The 21,232-nt window shown below is 40.5% G+C and overlaps 1 protein-coding gene across 17 annotated transcripts in view; it reads right to left on the minus strand.

Moving 5' to 3' along the window:
- Positions 1-21,232, minus strand: part of CADPS (calcium dependent secretion activator) — a gene marked incomplete at its 5' end in the record, with an annotated part of 486,465 nt that overhangs the window by 87,752 nt on the left and 377,481 nt on the right. For 7 of the 17 annotated variants that reach the window (XM_082664108.1, XM_082664107.1, XM_082664106.1 and 4 more), the window contains 3 exons: positions 6,144-6,285; positions 7,110-7,266; positions 13,742-13,848. In XM_082664108.1, coding sequence (XP_082520234.1) covers positions 6,144-6,285; positions 7,110-7,266; positions 13,742-13,848 — 406 coding nt within the window. Of the gene's footprint in view, positions 1-6,143; positions 6,286-7,109; positions 7,267-8,481; positions 8,503-12,721; positions 12,731-13,741; positions 13,849-17,026; positions 17,120-21,232 lie in introns of all 17 variants that reach the window. The other 10 variants (XM_082664102.1, XM_082664101.1, XM_082664105.1 and 7 more) reach the window with 4 other exon arrangements.

Consider the following 21,232-nt stretch of genomic DNA (forward strand, 5'->3'; position numbering starts at 1 on the left):
TATATAAGCAAATGTGATCATTAAATGATACACACACTGAATATTGATCAAGGAATTAGGAGATCTTTCGAGATGGCAGCCTGGAAAGTTAAAACGTCAATTCTGAGTGAATTAAAAGTAGCTAGGAATGAATAACATACAAATGTATGCAAAAGCAACTTTAAACATTTTAGCGGTTGGTGGGCACCCAAATTAGGAATGAGCTTCGTTTTAAACATCAAAACTTAAAAAAGTACTTATATTAATCAAAACATATTGTATTTGTAAAATATGACATTTTGGCTGGACGGCTGCACTGCACTCATAGAAACATTTCCTTCCTGTGACATAGCATCATGATCTACTTTTAAAAGGCTGAAGAAACATGCTCGATATTTCTGCTCTTAGCAAAATAATAGTGTATTACTAATGTTATTAATAAATCATTTGGCTATTAATAACATATTAATAACCAGAGAGACAATTCCAAGCATTATACATAAAAAGGGGGAATTTTCCTGTAGCACTCCTGAAGCTGCTGATGGATAATAACAAATTATTACTTTAGAGGGTCCTTTAAAAACTACCTAAAAACAAGTCCAGCATGCGTATCTGTGAAAATCGTAAGTGGATATCTCCGGATAGCGTAAGAAGTGTAAATTACAATCCTAACAATGGATACATGTTAAAAATTAGACTCATTCATTTTGGGGACTGCTGAAAAAGGGTAGCTCCCATTCATATCAAAGGATCCATCCCTGGAGCACTGGATTAAAAAATTCTCATCTGCTCTCTCTCTCACACGGATGAAAGGTACAAATGTGTGCATGTCTCATCCTTTCTACGGATGTCAGAGTCATTCCTTCCAGGATTAATTCTACTAAGGTTGGGTCTCTGTGCAGAGAGGATATGGTTGGGTCTTTTCTCAAAGTCTTCTGCTTCGGATTTATGGATGGGGCTAGATTTAAGACACAGAATGCCGTCCACCTTATGAGCCTTTTGTTGCATGAATATATGCGGTACATCTCGTCTTCTCTTGGTGCTCTGAACACTAAAACCTCTTTCCTGGCTTACTCTTAGGTCTAATCCCTACTTAGGGGCATGGGGCACTCTTTGATATCTTTCTAGAGTTTAGAGGGGTGTTTCTCAAGCTTTTATTTCCTACCACCACCAGATCCCCCAACTGCCTTCCCCATGAAACTTTAATACCACCAATATACTGCATATCTGCTTATGTACTGTATATAGACCTGTGCTTTATACATATACACAACAAGAGGAAGATTTTTTTTGTTGCACACCCTCCTCCGCTGCCCCCCCAACCAAGAACCAATTTCCACCATCTTTGGGAGCTGTAAGTCTCCTGTTCAGAATGCGTGACCTAGTGAACAAAGTTCTAAACTTCACGGGATTTTAGAACCTCCCAACTATCTCTCCAACCTTATAGCTTGTCTCCTTTATAATCCATGCTGGCCCAAACCAAACATTCACTGTTTCTACTGCCTACCCTACTTTCCCCCCAATTTTACTTTTGCTCATGTTCTCTCCCAACATCCCTACCCCTTCTGAAATACTCTCCAGGCTACTTCCCTTATGACTCCTCAGTGGAGGTTCATTCCCTTCTACTTATGCTCTCATAACTCTTCCTTATGTTCTTTGTACACTGGGAAATATTTGAAGTCATTTTTCTTGTGTGCATGTTGCGCAGACCCAACCAGACTGAAATCCCCGATCAGGGGATTGTATCTTTTGCTTCCTCATAGTTTCCCCATAGTTTTCCTGTGGTACTCTTAAAATTTTCAGCCTGTATGGGTTTCTTAATAAATGTCAGCTAATCAATAAATATTTATTGAACACCCGTCCCAGGCCTTGCTCTAGGTGTTAGGGAGGCAGTGTCAATTAAAAGCATATATGAAGTGAATACAGAAAATCACATTTCTTAGGATGTTAGTATTGGAAAGTCGTGGGTATTCAAAGTTCCTGTTTTACAAAGGAGGATACCGAGGCTCAGGAAGGTCATCTGACTTGCCCAAGGTCACTCAGCAAATTACTGGCAGAGTTAAGAATTCTGACTCCTTGTCTAATACTTGTCTGTTTCATACCAGGCCACCCACTGTATTGCTAAGGTTTCCCTGGTCTGACATTTTATTATCATTAAGATATTGACAACTTTGACAATCTGGGAAAAGACGTTGTTTCAAAAATACTTTTCACATGTCTGTCTCAGGCAGAGAGAGAGAAAGTGCACTTTGAGAAATGAGAAACCCAAGGTTTTCAGTGTGCATATATCAAGAAGCAGTGTTTTTAGTTCTATAATTCAGAATCATCCTGACCTGAAATGGGCAACAGTGAAGCGTGGATTCCTTGTGCCTGGAAGTGTTTAAGTAGAGACTAAGAGACAACCTGTCAAGGAAAGAGTAGTGCAGAGGGGTTTCTAGACTTGGCAAGCTTTGGATTAGACGCTTTCTAAGTTTTCTTCCACATAGAAGGTCAGGATGACTAGATGAGCAACAAACCAACTCTAAAGAGCTGGTAGAAGTGTGGTCCGTCTCTTAGGTAGGACCCAAAGCTCATATTCAGGGCTGCTGGGAGGGTTCTGAACAACCTGCCCAGCTGTGGGTGGTGGCGCTACGACGTGTCCTCATGGACCCCTGGAGAAGGCCATGGGGTCCAGCCTGGGCTTGCCCTCGAGAGGCTGACTATCTTCAGCTGTGGTTAGAAGCCATGGGATGACATTTTCCACCAATGCCTAGAGATTCAAATCATGACCATCATGATCTGGCTTAATGGAAACAGAGATGCAGCTTCCCTTTTCTCTCCTCAGAGATGGAAGGCCACCCTTCTAGAGAAATAAGCAATAAGGACTCACATTTTACCCTTTCTATCAAATAACTTCAGTTGTATCAAACCGAAATGATGATGATATCTCTAGTTTCTTTCATAGGACCATATTCTGAAATAAGAAAATCTGAACAATAAAGAATATTTAAAATCTGCTTTTAGCTACTTCGATATATTGGTAGCATTTCCCTGTCAGAGTTCTGTTTTCCCTTAACATTTGAAATATTTTGTTAACTCTTGAACAACACGGGGCTTAGGGGCACTGACCCCTGCACAGTTAAAAATTCACATATAACTTTATATTATCCCTTGTATCTGTGGTTCTTCCTTATCTTCAGTTCTGTATCTGTGGATTCAACCAATCTCTGACCACGTAGGACTGTCATTATTTACTACTGAAAAAAATCCACATATAAGTGGGCCTGTGCCATTCAAACCAGTGTTGTTCAAGGGTCAGCTGTCCTAGTTTTTCTTGAAGTAAGCTTTGCAATGCATTTCTCAGTCATTTTACCTATAATCAGGTACCTACAATCATGACTTTTGAAAAGTAGAAGAACAGAACTATTCAAGTGTAAGAATTGTTGGAGAGAAGGGCTGTTGGGGGCACGTGTGTGTGCGTGTGTGCGTGTGCGTGTGCGTGTACACTGTGGGATCATGTGTCAAAATTAGAGAAGACTGAGCAAACAATCTATTTATCTAAGTCAGCTTCTTATTTTTGAGTGAACTTGGTGAAAAAATATCCCCAAAAGATCATTCTTTACTTGGAAAAAAAAAAAGAACCTCTGCTTCTTTATCAACCCTCTATCTAGTGGTCAGGCAGAAGCTCATACTTTCTCTTGGCATAGTAAGAAGTAGAGAGATTTATTCCTTCCTATCACATAAGTGTGTTCCCAATTTTTTCATACCCTTCATTTTGTGCTGGCCATTCTGCAAATCTGTCCCACGGCATCCACATTCTGTTTTGAAATCAGCTAATAAAATGTAGGTGATTTCAAACAATTTTAATTTAGCTTATGTTTTAGTTGTCATTTTCCAATACCTCCACCTGCTCTGAAAAGCATGTACTATTTAGTATGAATTAAACAAACCACAGTCATATTCACGAGCCTACAGCACCGTTTTGGACAGCCAAAATCTACTTAAGAAACAAAACACAGCCCTATAAAATATTCTCAGGTTGTTAGTCACGAACGATCAATCCTTTGCTAATTTCCCGATCTTTAAATTACTGATCCGAGAGTTCACACTTTACTTTTTTTTTCACTCCTTAAAAAAACCCTGAGAAAACATTCCCAGACTAAGACTTCCAATTGTGAAAATGATTTCAAGTCTACCTTTACTTCTGACTGATCAAGTATACGTTATGGTTCAAAAGGGATAGCAGGCATCAGCTTGGTTTCTAAGGAATTTAACAGGTTATAAAATGACTTCAGTGACATTAGCACAGAGCTTCGTGACAATTCTCAGACACTGAGCAGAGACGTTTTTAAAAATTAGTTTTACAGATGAGAAGACAGTTAGGGAGGTTTAAGCCCTTGCCTTCTGGCGAGAAACTGGAGAACAAGACCCCTACCTCTAGGGCTCCTTAAGAAACAGGGAAGGATACCCATCATTTCCTCCTGCGTGTGTTGGGGGCAGTAGCCTCCACATTTAAACCCAAGTGAGTAAATGCTACTTCAAGACCATTGCTACTTGCAAAATGTGAATATTACTCATTTTAACCTTTTCCTCTTTCACAGCCGTTCTGCACAGGACAACTCTTGATTCGAGTGAGCATTAAAAAAAACCACAATCACTCATTCATGCTTTATCATCAAGGATCCCGGTTCTATTCTCATGAGCTGGAAGTCAGCAGGGCCATATTAAGAGACTGTTATAAACCTGAGAATTACAAGCTAAAATTTAGATATCTTGGTACTTACAAATGAAGAGCTACTGCCTATTAACCTGCTCAGGAGGGCAAGTCAGGAAACTTCTCTTGTGGCTCAGATGTGGAAAGGGGGATGGACTGAAAAAGCTATTTTGCTTTGATTTCTTTATGAGTCAGAATTTTATTCAGTGTAATATTAGGAGGGTCTCAATTCAGAAAACTGCTTAAAGACAGGGCACAAGTTAAGGCTTCCAAATTGAGAAAAGGCTTTTGAATATTTGTTCTGGAAGTGCCTGGCAGTGTGCCGTGCATGCCCCCCTTCGCTCCATGCTGGTTGCCACATTCCACATCTGTAAAGGACCAGAAAGAACAAAATGCTTTTCCTACAGGAAAAAGGGAATCTAACAGAGCAAAACTACTATCAGGCTTTATTGGAGATTTTCAAACTATAGCAGACAATTCTCTCCGCCTAGGAGTTCTCCACTTCTCCAGAAAGGGGAGTCTGAGACTGACCCTCTGGCAGCCTTGAGTGACAGTCCTCCTCCTTGCTGGGGAATGGAGGTGGCACCAGATCTGCCACACATTTCAGATAGGGTTTATTTGCCAAGCAATAATGGAAATTGCCGAATTCACGACCTATAGGATTTCCTGTAATTGGTCCTACAGGATAGATATCCCATCAAAAAAAAAAAGTAGTGTGGTCAAATACATTTAGGGAACTCTGGATTAAGCACAGTTAAACAAGCTTCTGTATGACTATATTCTTCGAGTTTTGAAATATGCTGGTGTACTTTGAGGCTCTCCAGGAGACAAGGGCGTGGGGTGGATGAGCGGATACATAGAGCTTCCTAAATGTATCTGTCCACAGAGTCCTTTTCTTGAGGAGAGTCTCAAAAGCCTAGACCAGGAAATGACAAACTCTGGTCCACAGGCCAGCTTCCTGTTTTTGTAAATAAAGTTTTAGGGGAACACAGCCACGCTTGTTCCTTTACCTATTGTCTATTGCGGCTTTTGTGCTACACAGTAGAGTTGAGACTTGACAGAGATCATTTGGCTTGAAAAGTCTAAATATTTACTATCTGGCCTTTTACAGAAAAAGTTTGCTGACCCCTTGCCTAGACCCCTATGGAACACACTTTGGGAAACATCAATACCTAGGGATAAAACCACTGGAGTAAGATACACAGTACGAATATCACAGCCAGGTTTATATCCCGTATTGCTTATTTATCTTGTGCAATAAACCAAAGATTCCATTTCATAAAACATTTCCCAATCTCTTCCCCCCTCCCCTCCTTGGACAAAGAGGTTATGAGCATCACAGTTGGGAGTATGGTGTGTGCTGTCTATCCATGTGAACAATGAAAACCATAAGACACCATTAATCCATTTCTGTATGACTCTGCAGCCATTTGCACCCAAACTCCGATGGTATCAAAAGAGGTTTCCTTACTTGACTGGTTCCCATGACTCCCGCTCAAAGCCCCTGTGAATGGATTGTGCAATTGAGGACTCCATCAAATCCACATATCTAACCACAAGTGGGGCAAACAGGTCTTGCAGGTGTTTGTGAAATTTTCCATTGCACAAATTATCTAGAACAGATAAGCAAAAGCTCGGTAAGAATCCGCAGTTGCTCCATCAGCATGCAACGTACACATAGAGAGGACTGTCTTCTACATTAAATACACCGCTTCTAAAAAAAAAGCCAGAAGGAAGAAGGAGAACGAGGAAGAGGAGGAGAAGAAGAAAAGAAAAAAGTACATGAGCGGCGTCATGCTTCAATCTGCTTGGAAGGAAAATGGAATTCAAAAACCTTTTACCCATTTGTGTCACTCTTCTAAAAAGGGAAAAAAGTAATGCTCCCTTAAAGAACAAAAAAAGCAACAATTGATACTTTTTTTTTTTTTTTAGGTTTTCCTTGCACCTGCTCCCTTTCTTCCCCTTACGTTACCAGGAAGAAAGAACATTCTGTACCCCTCTCTTCTGTCATCACTCTCCCTGGGGAGGAAGGTCTATTTTATGGCTATGTGTTGCTGTAAGATACTTGGAAATGCTTGGGGTGTTACTTAGCAGGAAATTGTTTTTCATCTAGGAAGTATCTTTCGATAAAAATTCAAAATGTGTAGAGGTCAATTTAGCTTGTTCAAGAGCAAATAAAACCCACAGGCACAGGTACCACTTTCTCACTGCTTTTGGGTTCTTCTGCCTAGTCAACAGGGGGCTTCCCTGCAACAGGACGCTTGTTGGAAGAAAGGGAATTTCATCAGCTGCAAGTTTTTTTTTTTTTTTTTTTTAAGTAATCATAAAACTATGAAGAGCTGTGTCCAACCTGTAGTCTGCCTGGGATAAAGATGTTTCAGCAATCTGTTAACTGCACACTACTTAGGAAAGTCAGACAGTCAAAGATGATACATACAGTCGGTCCGGAGAAAATCATTCAGCAGCTGAAACAGTGGAAAACTGTCCCACGTGTCTGGGGGCTGCACCTCTAGTGCTGCATCCATGTCCACTGCAAAGAGTGACAGGAACGTCTCGGCGTGTTCCACCATCAAGTCTGACCACCACGCAAAGGCCTTTGAAATGTGGCAGAGAAACAACAGAAAAGAGGCGATGAGCTTCTGTCTCCGACCTAAGATGTGACGTCAAGGCCTGGCTGTTCAAGATTCACTGTGCATCCAGCAAGGTTTGGTCATTTTATTGTAAAGAGAACAGCTTTTTTGGATCGAGTTGGGCCTCTATGTGTCCCAAGGCAATGCTTTTCATGATTCCAAGCCTGCCTTAGAAAGTCTTTACTCTGACCTACCGGTCAGAGGATGTAGCTGTAGAAATGACAGGTGTGGAACTTCTGTTCAATTTACAATAACTCAGTTCATTTTGGGTCATGCTCTTTATCACTCTTGTTGGCTAGTTCTTGCTCTAAAATATTAGAATTTGGGAGTTTCTTCACTGTGTTTATGGGTTTTCTGCTGGTCTAACTTGAAAATAGGCAATCATCATTTACTTATATCTACGCATCTCGGGCTTAATTGTCTGTGGTCTCATACAAGCTCAGCAACTCGTGTTTCCCTACACATTGGAAATGTTACTCCTATTTTATACCAAGGCGAAGGAAACCATTGTTGCAATTGTCGCAAAACTTTTGAGTCGAAATCTCTTTAAGCAGGGAGCCTCTGGTTTTGCATCCTGTCCGTAGGAAAGATCAGGCTTTAAGCTAGGAGACACTCAGTAAGATTAGAACTTACTTTTCTGAGGGCTGGACACATATGTACATTGAAAACCAAAAATATCAGTGAAGTAACTCATTTTCATGCACGTGGGTCCTTGAAAATCATTGTGCAGGGTCTCAGAGGTGACATTCACATCAGATGGGCCAGATGTGAATGCAATTCAAAGGCATGCATGCATGTTGACTAATCATTTCTGGCAGGGGGCATGCAGAATGAGTGGCAGTGTCAAGAGGCCCCCCCCTTTTTTTCTTTTGCTGATTTCAAAGAGAGCAGAAAAACAAAAACAAATTACCAGCCCCTTCTATTGCCCCACCTCCCCACCCAGTGCTGTGAAGTATGTATTTACATGGGAAACACTTTCCCGAGCATTCACCAAAAAAAAGATGAGAAGGCATTTGGAAACATGAAAGATGATTATGGAAATAATTCCATAAATGAAAGAGTTCGTTCAATGGCCAAGCTCTTCTGTGATCTATTAGTTATTTGGGGATATTCTAACAGCCACAAGGAGGCAGGATAGGGATCCACCTCTCTTCTTTCATGAGATTTCATTTTACTTACTTCTCCTTTATCAACATGTGGCTGGTTTGCAAATTAAATGGAAAAAATCAAGTCATGGACCATTCTGCAAGGTCGGCTTGGCTGGAAATAGACACCTGCTGTTTCCATTTCAATTGACAGTAAAACCTCACTGATTCAGAGTAATGGGAGAGGAGAGATGCTAGTCTGTCATCAAAAAAACCTAAATTACTGGGCTTTCTAAAAGAGAACTATCCTTTTGCTGCCTTCTGTATGCAGTCTGTACCAGGGCACCCAAGTAAAAGGTACTGATTAACATATAAATGTATCATAAATGTAGAAGTACTTTTTTAAAACAAAACTTCTAATAATTGTAGATAAATTGACCTATAAATTGAATTCAAAGAGAGGGAAGCTTTAATTTTATAGATCCTGGGATGAAACTTGGAAGACGGGCCTTTAGAACTTCTAGAGGAAGTTGAGACCATGTCAAATATTTTCCTTAGGAGAAATTAAAAGAGCCACATCTACAACTGAATTGTCACAAATTAAGAGTAGTTGGGTCTGAATCGATGAGGTTTTATTGTAGTTTTACCACCTGGGGATGAGAGCCCTGGGTTTTGGGGCTTGTTCCACCGACTACGTGGCTAAATCCAGCAGAGGAAGAAACCCTCAACCCCACCCGCAGAGCTCTCCTAGCCATCTGCCTACTAGGCAAGGATCTTCTAAATACTGAAACTTGCTGGAGTCCCACTCCTCCCCCCCAACCCTATGTGGAGGGCTGACTCTCCTCATCCCTGATGCAGGATGTTTGTAAAACTCACAAAGGCACACCAGATATTGGCTGGTACTTATTCTTTAGTTATTTATTTCACTTTGCATCTTCAGGGTGAGCCCAAGAAAATAGTTACTAGAGAGACTGAATTGCCTTCCCAGACACAATTTTGCTCTAGGATGACAAGAAAAAAAAAAAAAAAAACAACCAAAAAATGAGACAAAACAAAAAACAAATCCTAAATGCCTGTAATTAAACATTTCTCAGCCCAACGTCATAGCTGGTTCTTACCAGCTTTATTGAAAAGCTGCAAACTAGAGGCCATAGAAGCACCTATGTCTACTATCTACAGAAAATGTAGTCCCTTGTTAGAATCTGATAATGTATTGAGAAATTATCTACAGCTGTTACATTAATAATCATATAGATGGGTAGCCCTACAAGGAACAATGACTACTGTGATATGAATTTTCACCATGGAAGTCTGGCAGAGGAACACAGGATTCTAGTGAAGGAAGAGAATTTATTTTTCTACACCCAAGGTATTTCTTTCAGAACCTCATAATCAAACCTGACTCTCTGAGAACGAGAAAAGGATTCAGGCAAGGGCAGTAATCACCAAAAAGCCATATCATAATTTCAATCAAACGAACAGAGTCTGTGTATCTAGGGTGGGCAAGGCGAAGGTTTAGAATAAAACAACAACAGCAATTATATTTATTTATCTTATACTTGCTCAGACAGGTGAATGCTATTTTTGTACATGAGTTAACTCAATGTCTGTGGGTGTCTAAAGTCTTCAGAAATCTTTTCCAAAGACAAGAAGGAGTTGTACTTTGGCTTCTAAATACTTACCCAGTGCTTTTCATTATGAAAAGGCAAAGATGTATGCTTTAGGGATATAGTCAGCCACACTGAACACACTCTATATTTTGTACACAAACTACATGTATATATGTACCCCTCTGTGTACCACAATACATATATACATATACATACGTATACATAGAGAGAGAGATTGGGCAAGTGAAGCAACAGTGCATGAAGGCATAATTCCTGCGTGTGTGCAGGTGTGTGTGTGCACATAATTTAGGCTCTGAGAGCAGAATTAAGCTCTAATTTAGAGATACGAGGGACAACTTCTACCATGTACTGCACGTGTGTATACATGACATAGTCTTACCTGGGGGGACTTTTTTTCCTCCTGAAACAGTTAATTACTTTATATTGGAATTCAAAATCGTTTTAAGGCTTATTGATTTTTTGGGGGGGAGGCAATTCTACTTGTCACTTTTATTTGTGTGGTGGTGTCACCAAACAGCATGACCACACAGCCAAGATCCATGCTGAGGATTTAGTGATTTTCTAGAGTCTATTGAGCACCCAGAGAAGATGGCAGTGAATACTGGCCAGTAGAAAAAAAATTTCATCTTTCATCCTTTTGTCAGCAAAACCTCATCCTCAGCGTGCCAGGGCAAATTCTACTTCCTTGTTTACTGCCCAGAGGCTCTTGACCAGGCTTTACCATGAAATCAACTGGGCAGTTTAAAAAATGACCAGTACTCGGCCCCTCCCTATGAGATTCCAATTAATTGAGCTGGGGTGAGACATGGGCATCAGCAATTTTTAAAAGCTTCTGAGGTGGTTGAAATCTGTATGTGAGCATTGAGAACAGGTGGTGATGCCTTTCCGGCCCACTCTATCGTTCAAACCCCACCTCCTTCCAGCATATTCTGTCTGTGTCATTCATTTGGTACATTCCACGTAGGTTTTGTCCTTTTTATGATTACATATGCATATATTTTGCTTCCTTAGTGATGTATTCCTAATAATACAATAGCCAAGCTTTGTGGAGTACTTACTACGTGTCAGGCATAATACTAGATGCACTACTACTGGCCTTCCATCCCAATGACTATCTGAGGTCCATTTATGACTATCTCCAATTTACAGCATAAGAGAGGTTAAGTAACTAGGTTGAGATCACAAAGCAAGAAGGCAGCAAAGCTGGACTTCAAACTCAACCTCAGAGCCTGAACTCCTGGCCACTCTGCATACTATCGCCTGAAGGTCGAGACTACCTGATGCTTCCTTGGCCATCAAAAGAGCACTGAGGTAGCTGCCTCCGTGCTTAGCAGACAGGTAGTTTTTGATTGATCGAGTAATGAGGTTTTGTGACTGGGTGAAATGACGAATTCAGGAAATAATCCTGTACATTGATCTAAAAGCAAACTGGGTCTCCGAATTCCAAAGTATACTGAAGTTTTCATTCCTAACTTCTTCTTTTTCAGTTATACATATACATATTTCTATTCTTTTTCAGATTCTTTTCCCATATGGGACATTCCTAACTTCTAAAGTTAATAAACAAGAATCGAATTGATTTCTACCCTATTTATGAATGGCTTTTGAATAGGTAAGATTAAAATATTTTTGTGATGATGGTTATGAGGGCAGTTTAAGATGGTGATTAGCACATAGTGAAAAAGGGCTTTCTGGAAAAGTGAAAAACAAAATGTCTTCTTTGGATTATCAACTTTTCTTTGCTACCCCTTGTGAGTAATTTGGGAAAATATCCTCCTTTCTCAGACTGCAGCAGCCTCAGAAAATAACTTGATTGAATCAAACATACATGTCCGTGTTCTTCTATCATTCACTTAAAGAACAACTGTAAGTGAGGAAAACCATCTTCTTTGAATCCATGTCTTCGCAAATTTGGTCTGACATCTTGGGAAAAGCCTCACTACCCACAGCAGGGGAGGAATGGTCTGGAGATGATTTTGTGGACACCCGGAAAGAACATACTTACCATCACTTGAACCCCAGATGCCCCCAATCTGAAAAGCACGTCGCACAGGACAGAGCAGAAAAAAATTCTAGCCCAGCTTAATTTTATGTCTGAAGGTGAGTCCTAAGTTTTTACGTTTAGAGTGTGTTGATTTAGCCCCTCTTCTCACTCCCGGCTGTGCATCTGCTGGGTGCTGAAGGAGTTAGTTGTACCTGCCTCAAGGGGTCTTCACCCCATTCCAGAGCGGGTTTTGGGGGAAATCACGATTCTCTGGCACTCTCTCTATATATAAATACTGTATATATGGTTCACATACAGACAGCTGTAGAGGAAGATTAGTATCACTCTGGCTAGCTGCTACTGGTGACTACGTTCGGTACTCATCTGCTGAAGTAAAGGTAAGTACAGACGGACACAGGTACTACGACAGGCTAAGGGGACAGGATCAAGGCAGGTAGGAGGTGTGTGTGGAGATGGAACTGCAGTGGTTTTTAAGTGTATCAATTGCTTCATGCACGCACAAGGTAATCTCCCACATTTACCCTGCCGTGGAGGGTCACCCATTGCACAAGCAGTCCACTGGCAACTGCCATGACATTCCTTGGGTCGGTGTTAGGAAGCAGGGGCACTGGGAGAAGTCCCATTAGAAGACATGGTACTGGAAGGGCATGCACAGACTATGACAGCAGGTGGCTGACTCATTCGTTTTGGTCACATACCTCTTTCCCCTGCCACGATCAGCCAAGATTGAACGGAAAAACAGGGAGGAAATTTAAATATGCAAATCAGGCATTAGTTGGGATGACTGGCTTTATGGTGTATTATATATTATTTAACTATGCTGTCGATTTTCATCTAGTCACGGGAATGATCATTTTAGGTGCTTCTGACATTACTTTTATCGATGCCCCCTTTTTTCCCCCCTTTGCTGTAGATTTGCTTGGAGGGGAAGAGTGAGCATGAGTACAGTTTTCAAAAAGGCTATTTTAAGAGAGATGATTTTAAATCGCAGTTTTGAAACAAGCAGTGATATAACAGTTTGATCATAATGAAATCTTGGAATCTTTTCTTGGAAGGGTTGGGTTGTTTAAGTCCTTACAGGTTTGGGATTTAGTTAGCCTTGAAATCCCTCAGTTTATAATTATTATCAAAATAATCATTTTGATAGTGGTTTGTAAAAAAAAAAAAAAAAAGTAAGCTGAATTTATTTAGATGTATGTTGGAGAATCGACAAGTTGAACAACACAGAATAACCTGTTTCTGTCACTGCGTTTAGCAACCCAGGTCATCTGAGATTAATAAATGAAGACTCTAGGGTGAGTGGGCTAAGTTACAGAGATAAATTCAAAAAGACGGTTCTCGATCCACACACCAAATAAAATAAATCGAAACAACAGTGGGAGCAACAGAAACAACCACAAAAGACCAAAAAGTATTTCATGTGTTCCTGACAATAACCATACGCTGCTTGATAATTATCTTGAAGATATACTCACCTCTTTGGCTTGTTGCTAGAAACATCTGAAAACTCAAGATGAAACGTGTATCACGCAACCACTTTTCAGTTGCTTTAAACAACCTCCAAAGACTCCTCCTGCAAAACTGTCACTTTCATTCTCTTTACAAGGCCAGTTAAAAGAAATGGGTGTTAAGGCATCTTATTCACAAAGTTGCTGGTAGAATCAGTTCTGCAACATCATCTAAGGAACAAGAGGCTTTTGCCCATGATGCCCACTTACCTCTGCATGGTGTTCCTCATTCTGCTGAAGAACTTCAATGACTAGTTCAGCAAGACGTATTGTGTCTTCCAGCTTTTTGGCAGGAGTGATTAACCGGCCTACATTTTCTGTAGTACAAGAATTTGTGTTAAAATTCAGCGAAAGCGGCAGGCTAGTTTTGTGGCCATTAGAGCTAGTGGATAAGAAATTTCAAAGAGTTACCCAGTTTTCTGAAAGTTTCATGCAAATGTTAAGTGCCACATAATTAGTAGTGAGCAAACCATAACGCCATTTTATTATCATTATCACCGTCATTATTATAATACATATTAAGAAAAAGCAGTGCTCCAGCTTCCAATTTGCTTATTAAGCTATATTAAGACTATGACAGCCCATTTCAAATTTGGCAACATTTTGTACACATGTTCTTTAAAGACAGCATAAATGGAGTATCTTATATCCCTCTCTAGACAGTGCTCGCGCTTTCTGAGGTGAGAAGGTGTAACAGAAGCTTAGTCTTGACTGCTGCCACGTTTGTCCCTTCACAGTTGATACTACAGCATTGTTTTTCGTTCTAGTTCTGCACGTTTAACAGGTATTGGAAAAAAGCAGATTCAATGGTCTAGCTGTTTTAAATTGCCCAGGGAGGAGACTGAGAATTAACGGACATTCTTGGGCCATTAGGTAGAAGGCAGGATAGAATTTTTAAAAGAGTGTTGGGTGTAGATTATTGGATGAAGTGGTTTGAACCACTGGTTGGTACAGCTGAAATGTTGTCAGTTAGGTGGCAACAATGTACTCTATTTTTTTCTTTTAGTTTCTACTGTGTTGAAAGGGCTTTGATCACACTCAAGAACAAACTGAACCCTGATTTCTGTTGTATCCTTTATAGAGCTAAATTCATGAATGTTTGCCAGTGTTATTATGTTACCAAAAATTACATTTTTTTTTCCTGTGGGGGAAAAGAGTAATATTTGAAACATAAAGGTTTTCTTAGCCAATGAAATGGCCTGAATTCAACCAGTCTAAACTCACAGGGGAGCTTGTAGCTCATGCTCAGACCCCTTCAAACCCTGATACCTGAGTCATTTAGAGCCCATGGGTGTAACGGCAATACAGATCCTTGAGCACGATTCCACAAGGGGGATATATATATGCACAAAAGGACTGCTGAAACTTATTTTAATCTCTTCATCTGAAGCAGGTGTGTTTTGGCTTTAGGATTTTTCTGGCTAAAGATTACTCAGTACTTCACAGGAAGGGTCGGTTTGTTGTTGCTGGTTTGGTTTTGCGTGGTGTGGAGTGGGAAACAAAATCGTAGAGATTGTGAATTAAAAAAACAAACAAACAAGCAGCTCCTCATAATTTTTTCCTTGTGCATTTGTTAAACAGGCGATGAACACGTCAGATGATTAGTAATCTACGATTTAGCAACGAAAAAGAAAAATTCTGTGAAACACTGTGCAAATGGAGTGGTCCAGTCAATGGGACCTAAGCGTGATGGACCTAAGAGTAAGGTTATCGAGGTGTTGAAAGTTTCTCTCCAACAGAGCCTGATGACTGGTGTGACACTGGGCTTTGTGGACTCAGGCCAATGGAATGTTCCATTGTCTCTGCCAGCCTCAGCTGGAAATGTGGCTGCATAAAAGGTTAGGACATGAAGGTGGGAGCTGTGGGGAAATAAATATGCAGATTAGGCAGAGAACCTCCAACACTCAGAGTAAGGAAATGTGCAGTGTTTAGGGACTGACAGCTCACTGCCTGGTCTGGAGCAATAAATATTTGGAGAAAGAATGAGTGACAAGATTGATTTCTGTGCTTTGGGGGCACCTGGTCTGTTTATAATTTCATAAGTGGACTATCATAATTCTGTTAGTACACTTTCAGGCATTTCTACAAACATACTGTGTATATATGTTGGGGTAATATGTGTAGAGTGAGGTATTTGCATTTTGACAGTAAATATGCATAGGCTACTATTCCTTTTGTTAGTTGATATTCACATTTACACATCAATTTGCAAATTCCTCATCCTATGCTTATTACCCATGTGACACATACACCCACATACACACATCACACACTTACATACGTCTTCTAGGAAGCAGACAAGCCTGCACGTTAATACAAATCTGCAGAAAATCCCACTTGGGGCACATCTTTGAAATCTCTTACTTTCAAAATAGAGAACGTTGTCCTTTCAGGTGGAACACTCACCAAATCTAGGGGAATTCTATCTGTCCATGACATATGGTGTAGAAATGGAAATCACATCAGTATTTTTACGTACTCTTATTTAGAAGCTGTGAATGATTTTTGTCTTTGGAGAAATCCAAGATGCGTAAGCTAGGATCACCTGAAGATTTGTTTTAATATGCAGTGCTCTTAGATTGACTACCATATATATCAATAGATACACATAAAGTGCACATGCGCACGCAGTCTTTCTGTGAGTGTGTACACATGCACGCAGATATGTGTATGCCTGATGTATATATACAGACAGTATGTTTAATAAAACCTTCTGCCATTTTGCTTTAACATGCAACCATTTAAAGTCAGCAGGTTAAGTATCCTTGAACCTAGAACGTTTGATCTTCCAATGAACCCATGTAGCCAGACTTTCATTTATTATTAATTGGCTGCAATTCCATTATCTGCAGATCAAGCTACTTTATTGTGACACAACTGTAATTTCCTCTTCACCTGCACTGCTAACTCACTAGCTAGTAAAAATGGTACAAAAAGCCACTTCTTTAAGATGTTGTCTTTAAAGAAAATATTGTGCAAAATCCTCTAGTCCCTCCTCCCTCCCCCCCCCAACAGAGGTCAAGGAGAAATTTGTGCTTAGAAACGATTTTTTTGGGTCACATCTGCTGTCTGCAATATCTGGAAATGTACTGCAATACTCCTATCACCCAATCTTGTACTAGCTGGAGCACTGACGACGGGGAACTAAAAATACAATATACTTGGTAAACATTTCATACAACAGAATTGAAGCTCATAACATAGAAAAAAAATCGTCATGCAAAATGTTATGCAACAATGTTATTTTGTGCTGACATTGAGGTTTGAAAATGTTGCATATGTCAGACAGAGCTAGACAAAAAAAAAAAAAAAAAAAAAAATGTGGACACTGGGAAATAAATGCTCTCTTTTCGAGTCTCTCAAAACCTACAGTGTCAAACTCCAGAGTCTGAGCTTCAGGTTAGTATGCTAAACAAAATTTCCAGAGGAATGAACGAAAAAAGCAAACTAAACCAGAAAGCTGTCGAATAAAGGAAAGGTAGAAGTTTACAGTACTTGATTTGGGCCTAGGCATGCCTTTGAGCCTCTGATATAACATGCTGGTCTGCATGTGGGTGGGTGGAGAAGGCCCAGGAGGAGGGGGAGCTGCTCGGGTAGGTGAAGAGAGGTGGTAAAAAAGTAAAGAGACAAAGTGACTGTCACGAAGGATGACAATTAAGATGACAAACTCCGAGAAGAACAAACAAACAGGCAAAAACGATCAAACACGAATGGAGAGCTGCTGCTTCCTTGCAACGTTACAGAAGTGTGACGCTGTTGGACGAGGGACGGGACTCTTACCAGCACCCTCAGCACCACCGTACTGAGACACTCAGAAGCGGAATGCAAATCCTGGATGCCTTCATCCAGATGGATACGCATGAATGATGGTGGCGGCATCATTGACCGAAAGAAGATAGACGTTTTGTACAATAAAGAACACCTATATGTTAAGAGCTGCTTCCTCCTTCCAGGTGACCAGAAACAGCCCTCGATGTTGACATAATTGGAGGATCTGGCTTCTTATCCCCAGGATGTGACTTAACTTCCTACGGAACCTTGTACCTTCTACTTAAGCCTCTCTGTGCGTCAGCTTCCTCCTCTACAAATTGAGACTATTAACATCTTTTTTGTGTACCTTGCAGGGTTGTGGATAAGAACAAACAAAACAGTGCATGGGATGGATCTCTGGAAAGCTTCAGGTGCCTACAAATGTTCACTGTTATCTCCTACATGGTGAGAAGGCAGGAATTAATTGCTTTGCAAAAGCAGATGAAGAGCCGTTATTAGTTCAAGTGAGCTCGGGAATATTCTTGCTCCCTTTGTGGAATTTCAACGTGTCAAAATCTGTCATTTGGGGGGAAAAAATGTGTGGTATCTGATTGTTTCCAGCTCATTTAATTATTTTCAACTTGGAATTCTCATGGCTTTTATATTGTGGGTTGAATCATATATAAAAACTTGCCAGCTTATCAAATATGTTACTTGCTATTCCAAATGTTAGAATACGGTAATCAGCACTTGACCCATCTGTCATGTGGTTTACAATATCAGCAGAGCAAACATCCTGTAACAATAGCCTCTCCTTCAACACAGGCACTGACACTATCAGCTTCTGCAATTCTCTTTAATGAGTGTCTCATTAACCTCAGACCTGGTCCTTTCTAATGGTTCTCGTTTATAGAGCAATCTGTATGGTGATTGCCAAGTTTGCTTCTTGGTTTGCTTGAATTTTTCAACTGGGAGAATGCATTTTACTGCAGGCTTACAGGAAATGCAATTCTAGCACCATTAATTTTTTAAAAAATATAAGAAATAAGGATAAATATAATATTCTGGAAAAACCATCTCTTAAAAGCAAAAGTTCATGTCATTCTTTTCTTGTGGGATCACCTCAATGTTTGAAACGAAAGACCAAAAAAAAAAAAGAAAAATCTATTCACTATTCTCCTCTTACTTAAATCTTTTGTTTGGGAATGACTGCGTGTAAATAGAATTTTTAAAAAATCAGTTTTAACTGACAGCTATATAAAGGAAGGCAACTACTAATCTCTTCTTTATAAAAAGGTACTCCACATTTTACGTTTTGTTAAAATCTGGTCCCCACCTACAGCTGGGCGGAAAGTTGGGTGCATCTCTGGTAACACCTTCTTCTGGCTCTCTGAATGCGTATTACTTGAGTGTGCAATTCTTAGGGAAACTCCTCATTTATTCTTCCCAGATAACAGAACCTGTGTAAACCACTTGATATGGTGCTTTAGAAAACAATGACATGTCCCCAGGCTGAACCATAACCGGCGAGGCAGCAGACACATATTTCAGCTCAATGGGTCTTGATGAAAATTCGTAAAGGGATTCCCTCCTGCCAACTGTCTGTCCAGAATTCTGACAGTGAGGTTTGCCACCATAGAAAAACAAGCTCCCTATTTTTTTCCCCTCACAGAGCAAAACAAAAACATCATACCTTGGTTTCCAACTTCATTTACCCAATTACCATTGCTCATGTTTACACAATTAAATCTGCTTGGCTTCCAGAGAGGGAGTTAAATGCGACTGCAGAAAAATAAAAAGAGAATTCCTCTGCAGCCTCAGCTAAGCCAAGGAAGAGAGGCATCCAGGAGTGAGAGGCTCTCCAATTAGCCCTTAAATAACCTGACCGTCTCTGTTCCAGCAAGTGGATTGCCAGTCCCTGAAATATCATAGGAAAGATGGATATGGTTGATGGAAAGCCCACTTACAACCAAGTTCCAACCTATTTATGTGTTGCTGAAGATGCCAGTGTTTGTATTACACTATTACTAAAAATAACTAGCCTGGAGCAATTCACTAGGATTTGGGGGTAGGGGTGGATGAAAGCTAGAGTAGGAAGAGAATGCTAAGCAGATAGCCACAACACGCTCTCCAGAGCACTCTGCCTCCCTCAAATGATGGCTCCGCGGACCATACATTTAGCGCAGGGCTATAATTCAACATAATTTCTTTAGTGGGGCATGCCATCATATACACTTGATTCCCTGTATCTTCATCACGCTCTTTCAGAAGATTCCATCTTTAGGACAGTATAAACTGTATGGTAATAAAGACCAGCAGATGAATCATGGATCGTTTTCGCTACTCTTTTCATTGCAACCATCTTTGTCTCTTCCCCATAAGGACATGGGCGGCATGGCCTGTACATTCTATCTCTAACATGTCTCCTGATCTTATCTCCCACTGTACGAGATCGTGTGCCCACACTCTTGCTGTGGGGGGGTAGATATGCAACCCAAGTCTCATCACCTCCACCTCAACTGTTGCTAAAGACTCCAAGCCAGCATTTAGTTCCTTCCGTCCCCTGTAGTTCATTGATCACGCGGGGTCCATGCTGATCTCCATAAAGCACACATCTGAACCCATCATACTCCTGCTCAAAGGGCTTTAAGAGCCTTCCCTCCTCTCCTCACCAAAAAGAGTTATGCCTTCATAACACAGGCTCAACTCCTCTGTTGATACCTCTACTTGAACACTTATGGCCCCTTAATAATGGCCAATTATAGGTATGTTTGTCTTCCCCTAAGCCCAAAGAATTCTTTATTTCTAGGGGCTAGAACAGTACCTGGCCCAGGGCATGTCCTCAAATATTGGTGGAAGAAAATCCTCAGTGGATCCTGCCCAATGGTGTGCTTTCATGGAAAACCAAATACTCTGTGGTTGCCATGTGCATAAAAACTATACAGCAACTTTTATCTCTTACCCAAAGCCCCTGGTTACTTAACAAATGCATTAAGCTGAATTGCTGAATAGTAAACATTATAACTCAAACCTCCAAACCAGAGAACAACTTCAGGTGTCTTAATGTGATGAAAAAATGATTTAAGATAAATAAAATTATTTGTATTTAAATTAAAATAAATTATATCCACAAGAAAGAAATAATGCTATTATAATATTTTCTTTCTCCAATTTCGTATCTTTGTATCCCAAGTCAGGCTTTGTCCCTGAGACTGAGATGCTGCACCCAATAAAAGTAAAGTTAATTCTGGATAGACACAGTAGTGGACATCTCTTATTCTTGTATGTGCAGTCGCCTTGCTCAGAAATGCCTCTCCTCCACTCCATGTGGGTCTAGTGGGAATGCAAGCAATAAATCCTACAGGGACAGTCATGTGAGCCAAGCCAGGCCAACCACAGCATCCCAGCACCACCATGGGTATTGTGATTGGCTCAGGGATTAACATGTGACCCTAGCTGGGCCAATGAGACGGTTCTCTGGAATTGTATATAGTTTCATAGGGAGGAAAGTTCTTTTTCCTCCAGAGTCATTGGCTAGGATAAAAAGCTGGTGCTATCTGTGGCTATGTTGCTCCCAACCTCTCCTACAATGACCCTCCGTCACATTAAAGAAGGCTGTCAACAGTTGGAGAGATCAAAACAAACTAAAAGTCTTTATTTCTGAGCCCAAACCCTCCATGCATTTCCTAGCTACCTAGGCCAAAGATGACCTTTCCTTGCTTAAGCTATTTAAGGTTGCTGTTGCTGTTGTTGTTTCTGAGCACTTGCTCTAGCGAGAATACTGATTTAATAGTACTATTAAATATTCACCCAGCCCCCAAATAAACTTTCACATATATGGCCACAAGCTCTCTGGGACAGAATCTTGGGCCATCTGGAAGGGTGATGAGCAGAGGCAAACACTTCAACAAGGCCCAGGGACATCCCAGACAGTTCTTCTTGAGGAACCAG

Source organism: Grampus griseus, assembly GCF_964374135.1.
Source record: "Grampus griseus genome assembly, chromosome: 10".
Lineage (NCBI taxonomy): Eukaryota > Metazoa > Chordata > Mammalia > Artiodactyla > Delphinidae > Grampus > Grampus griseus.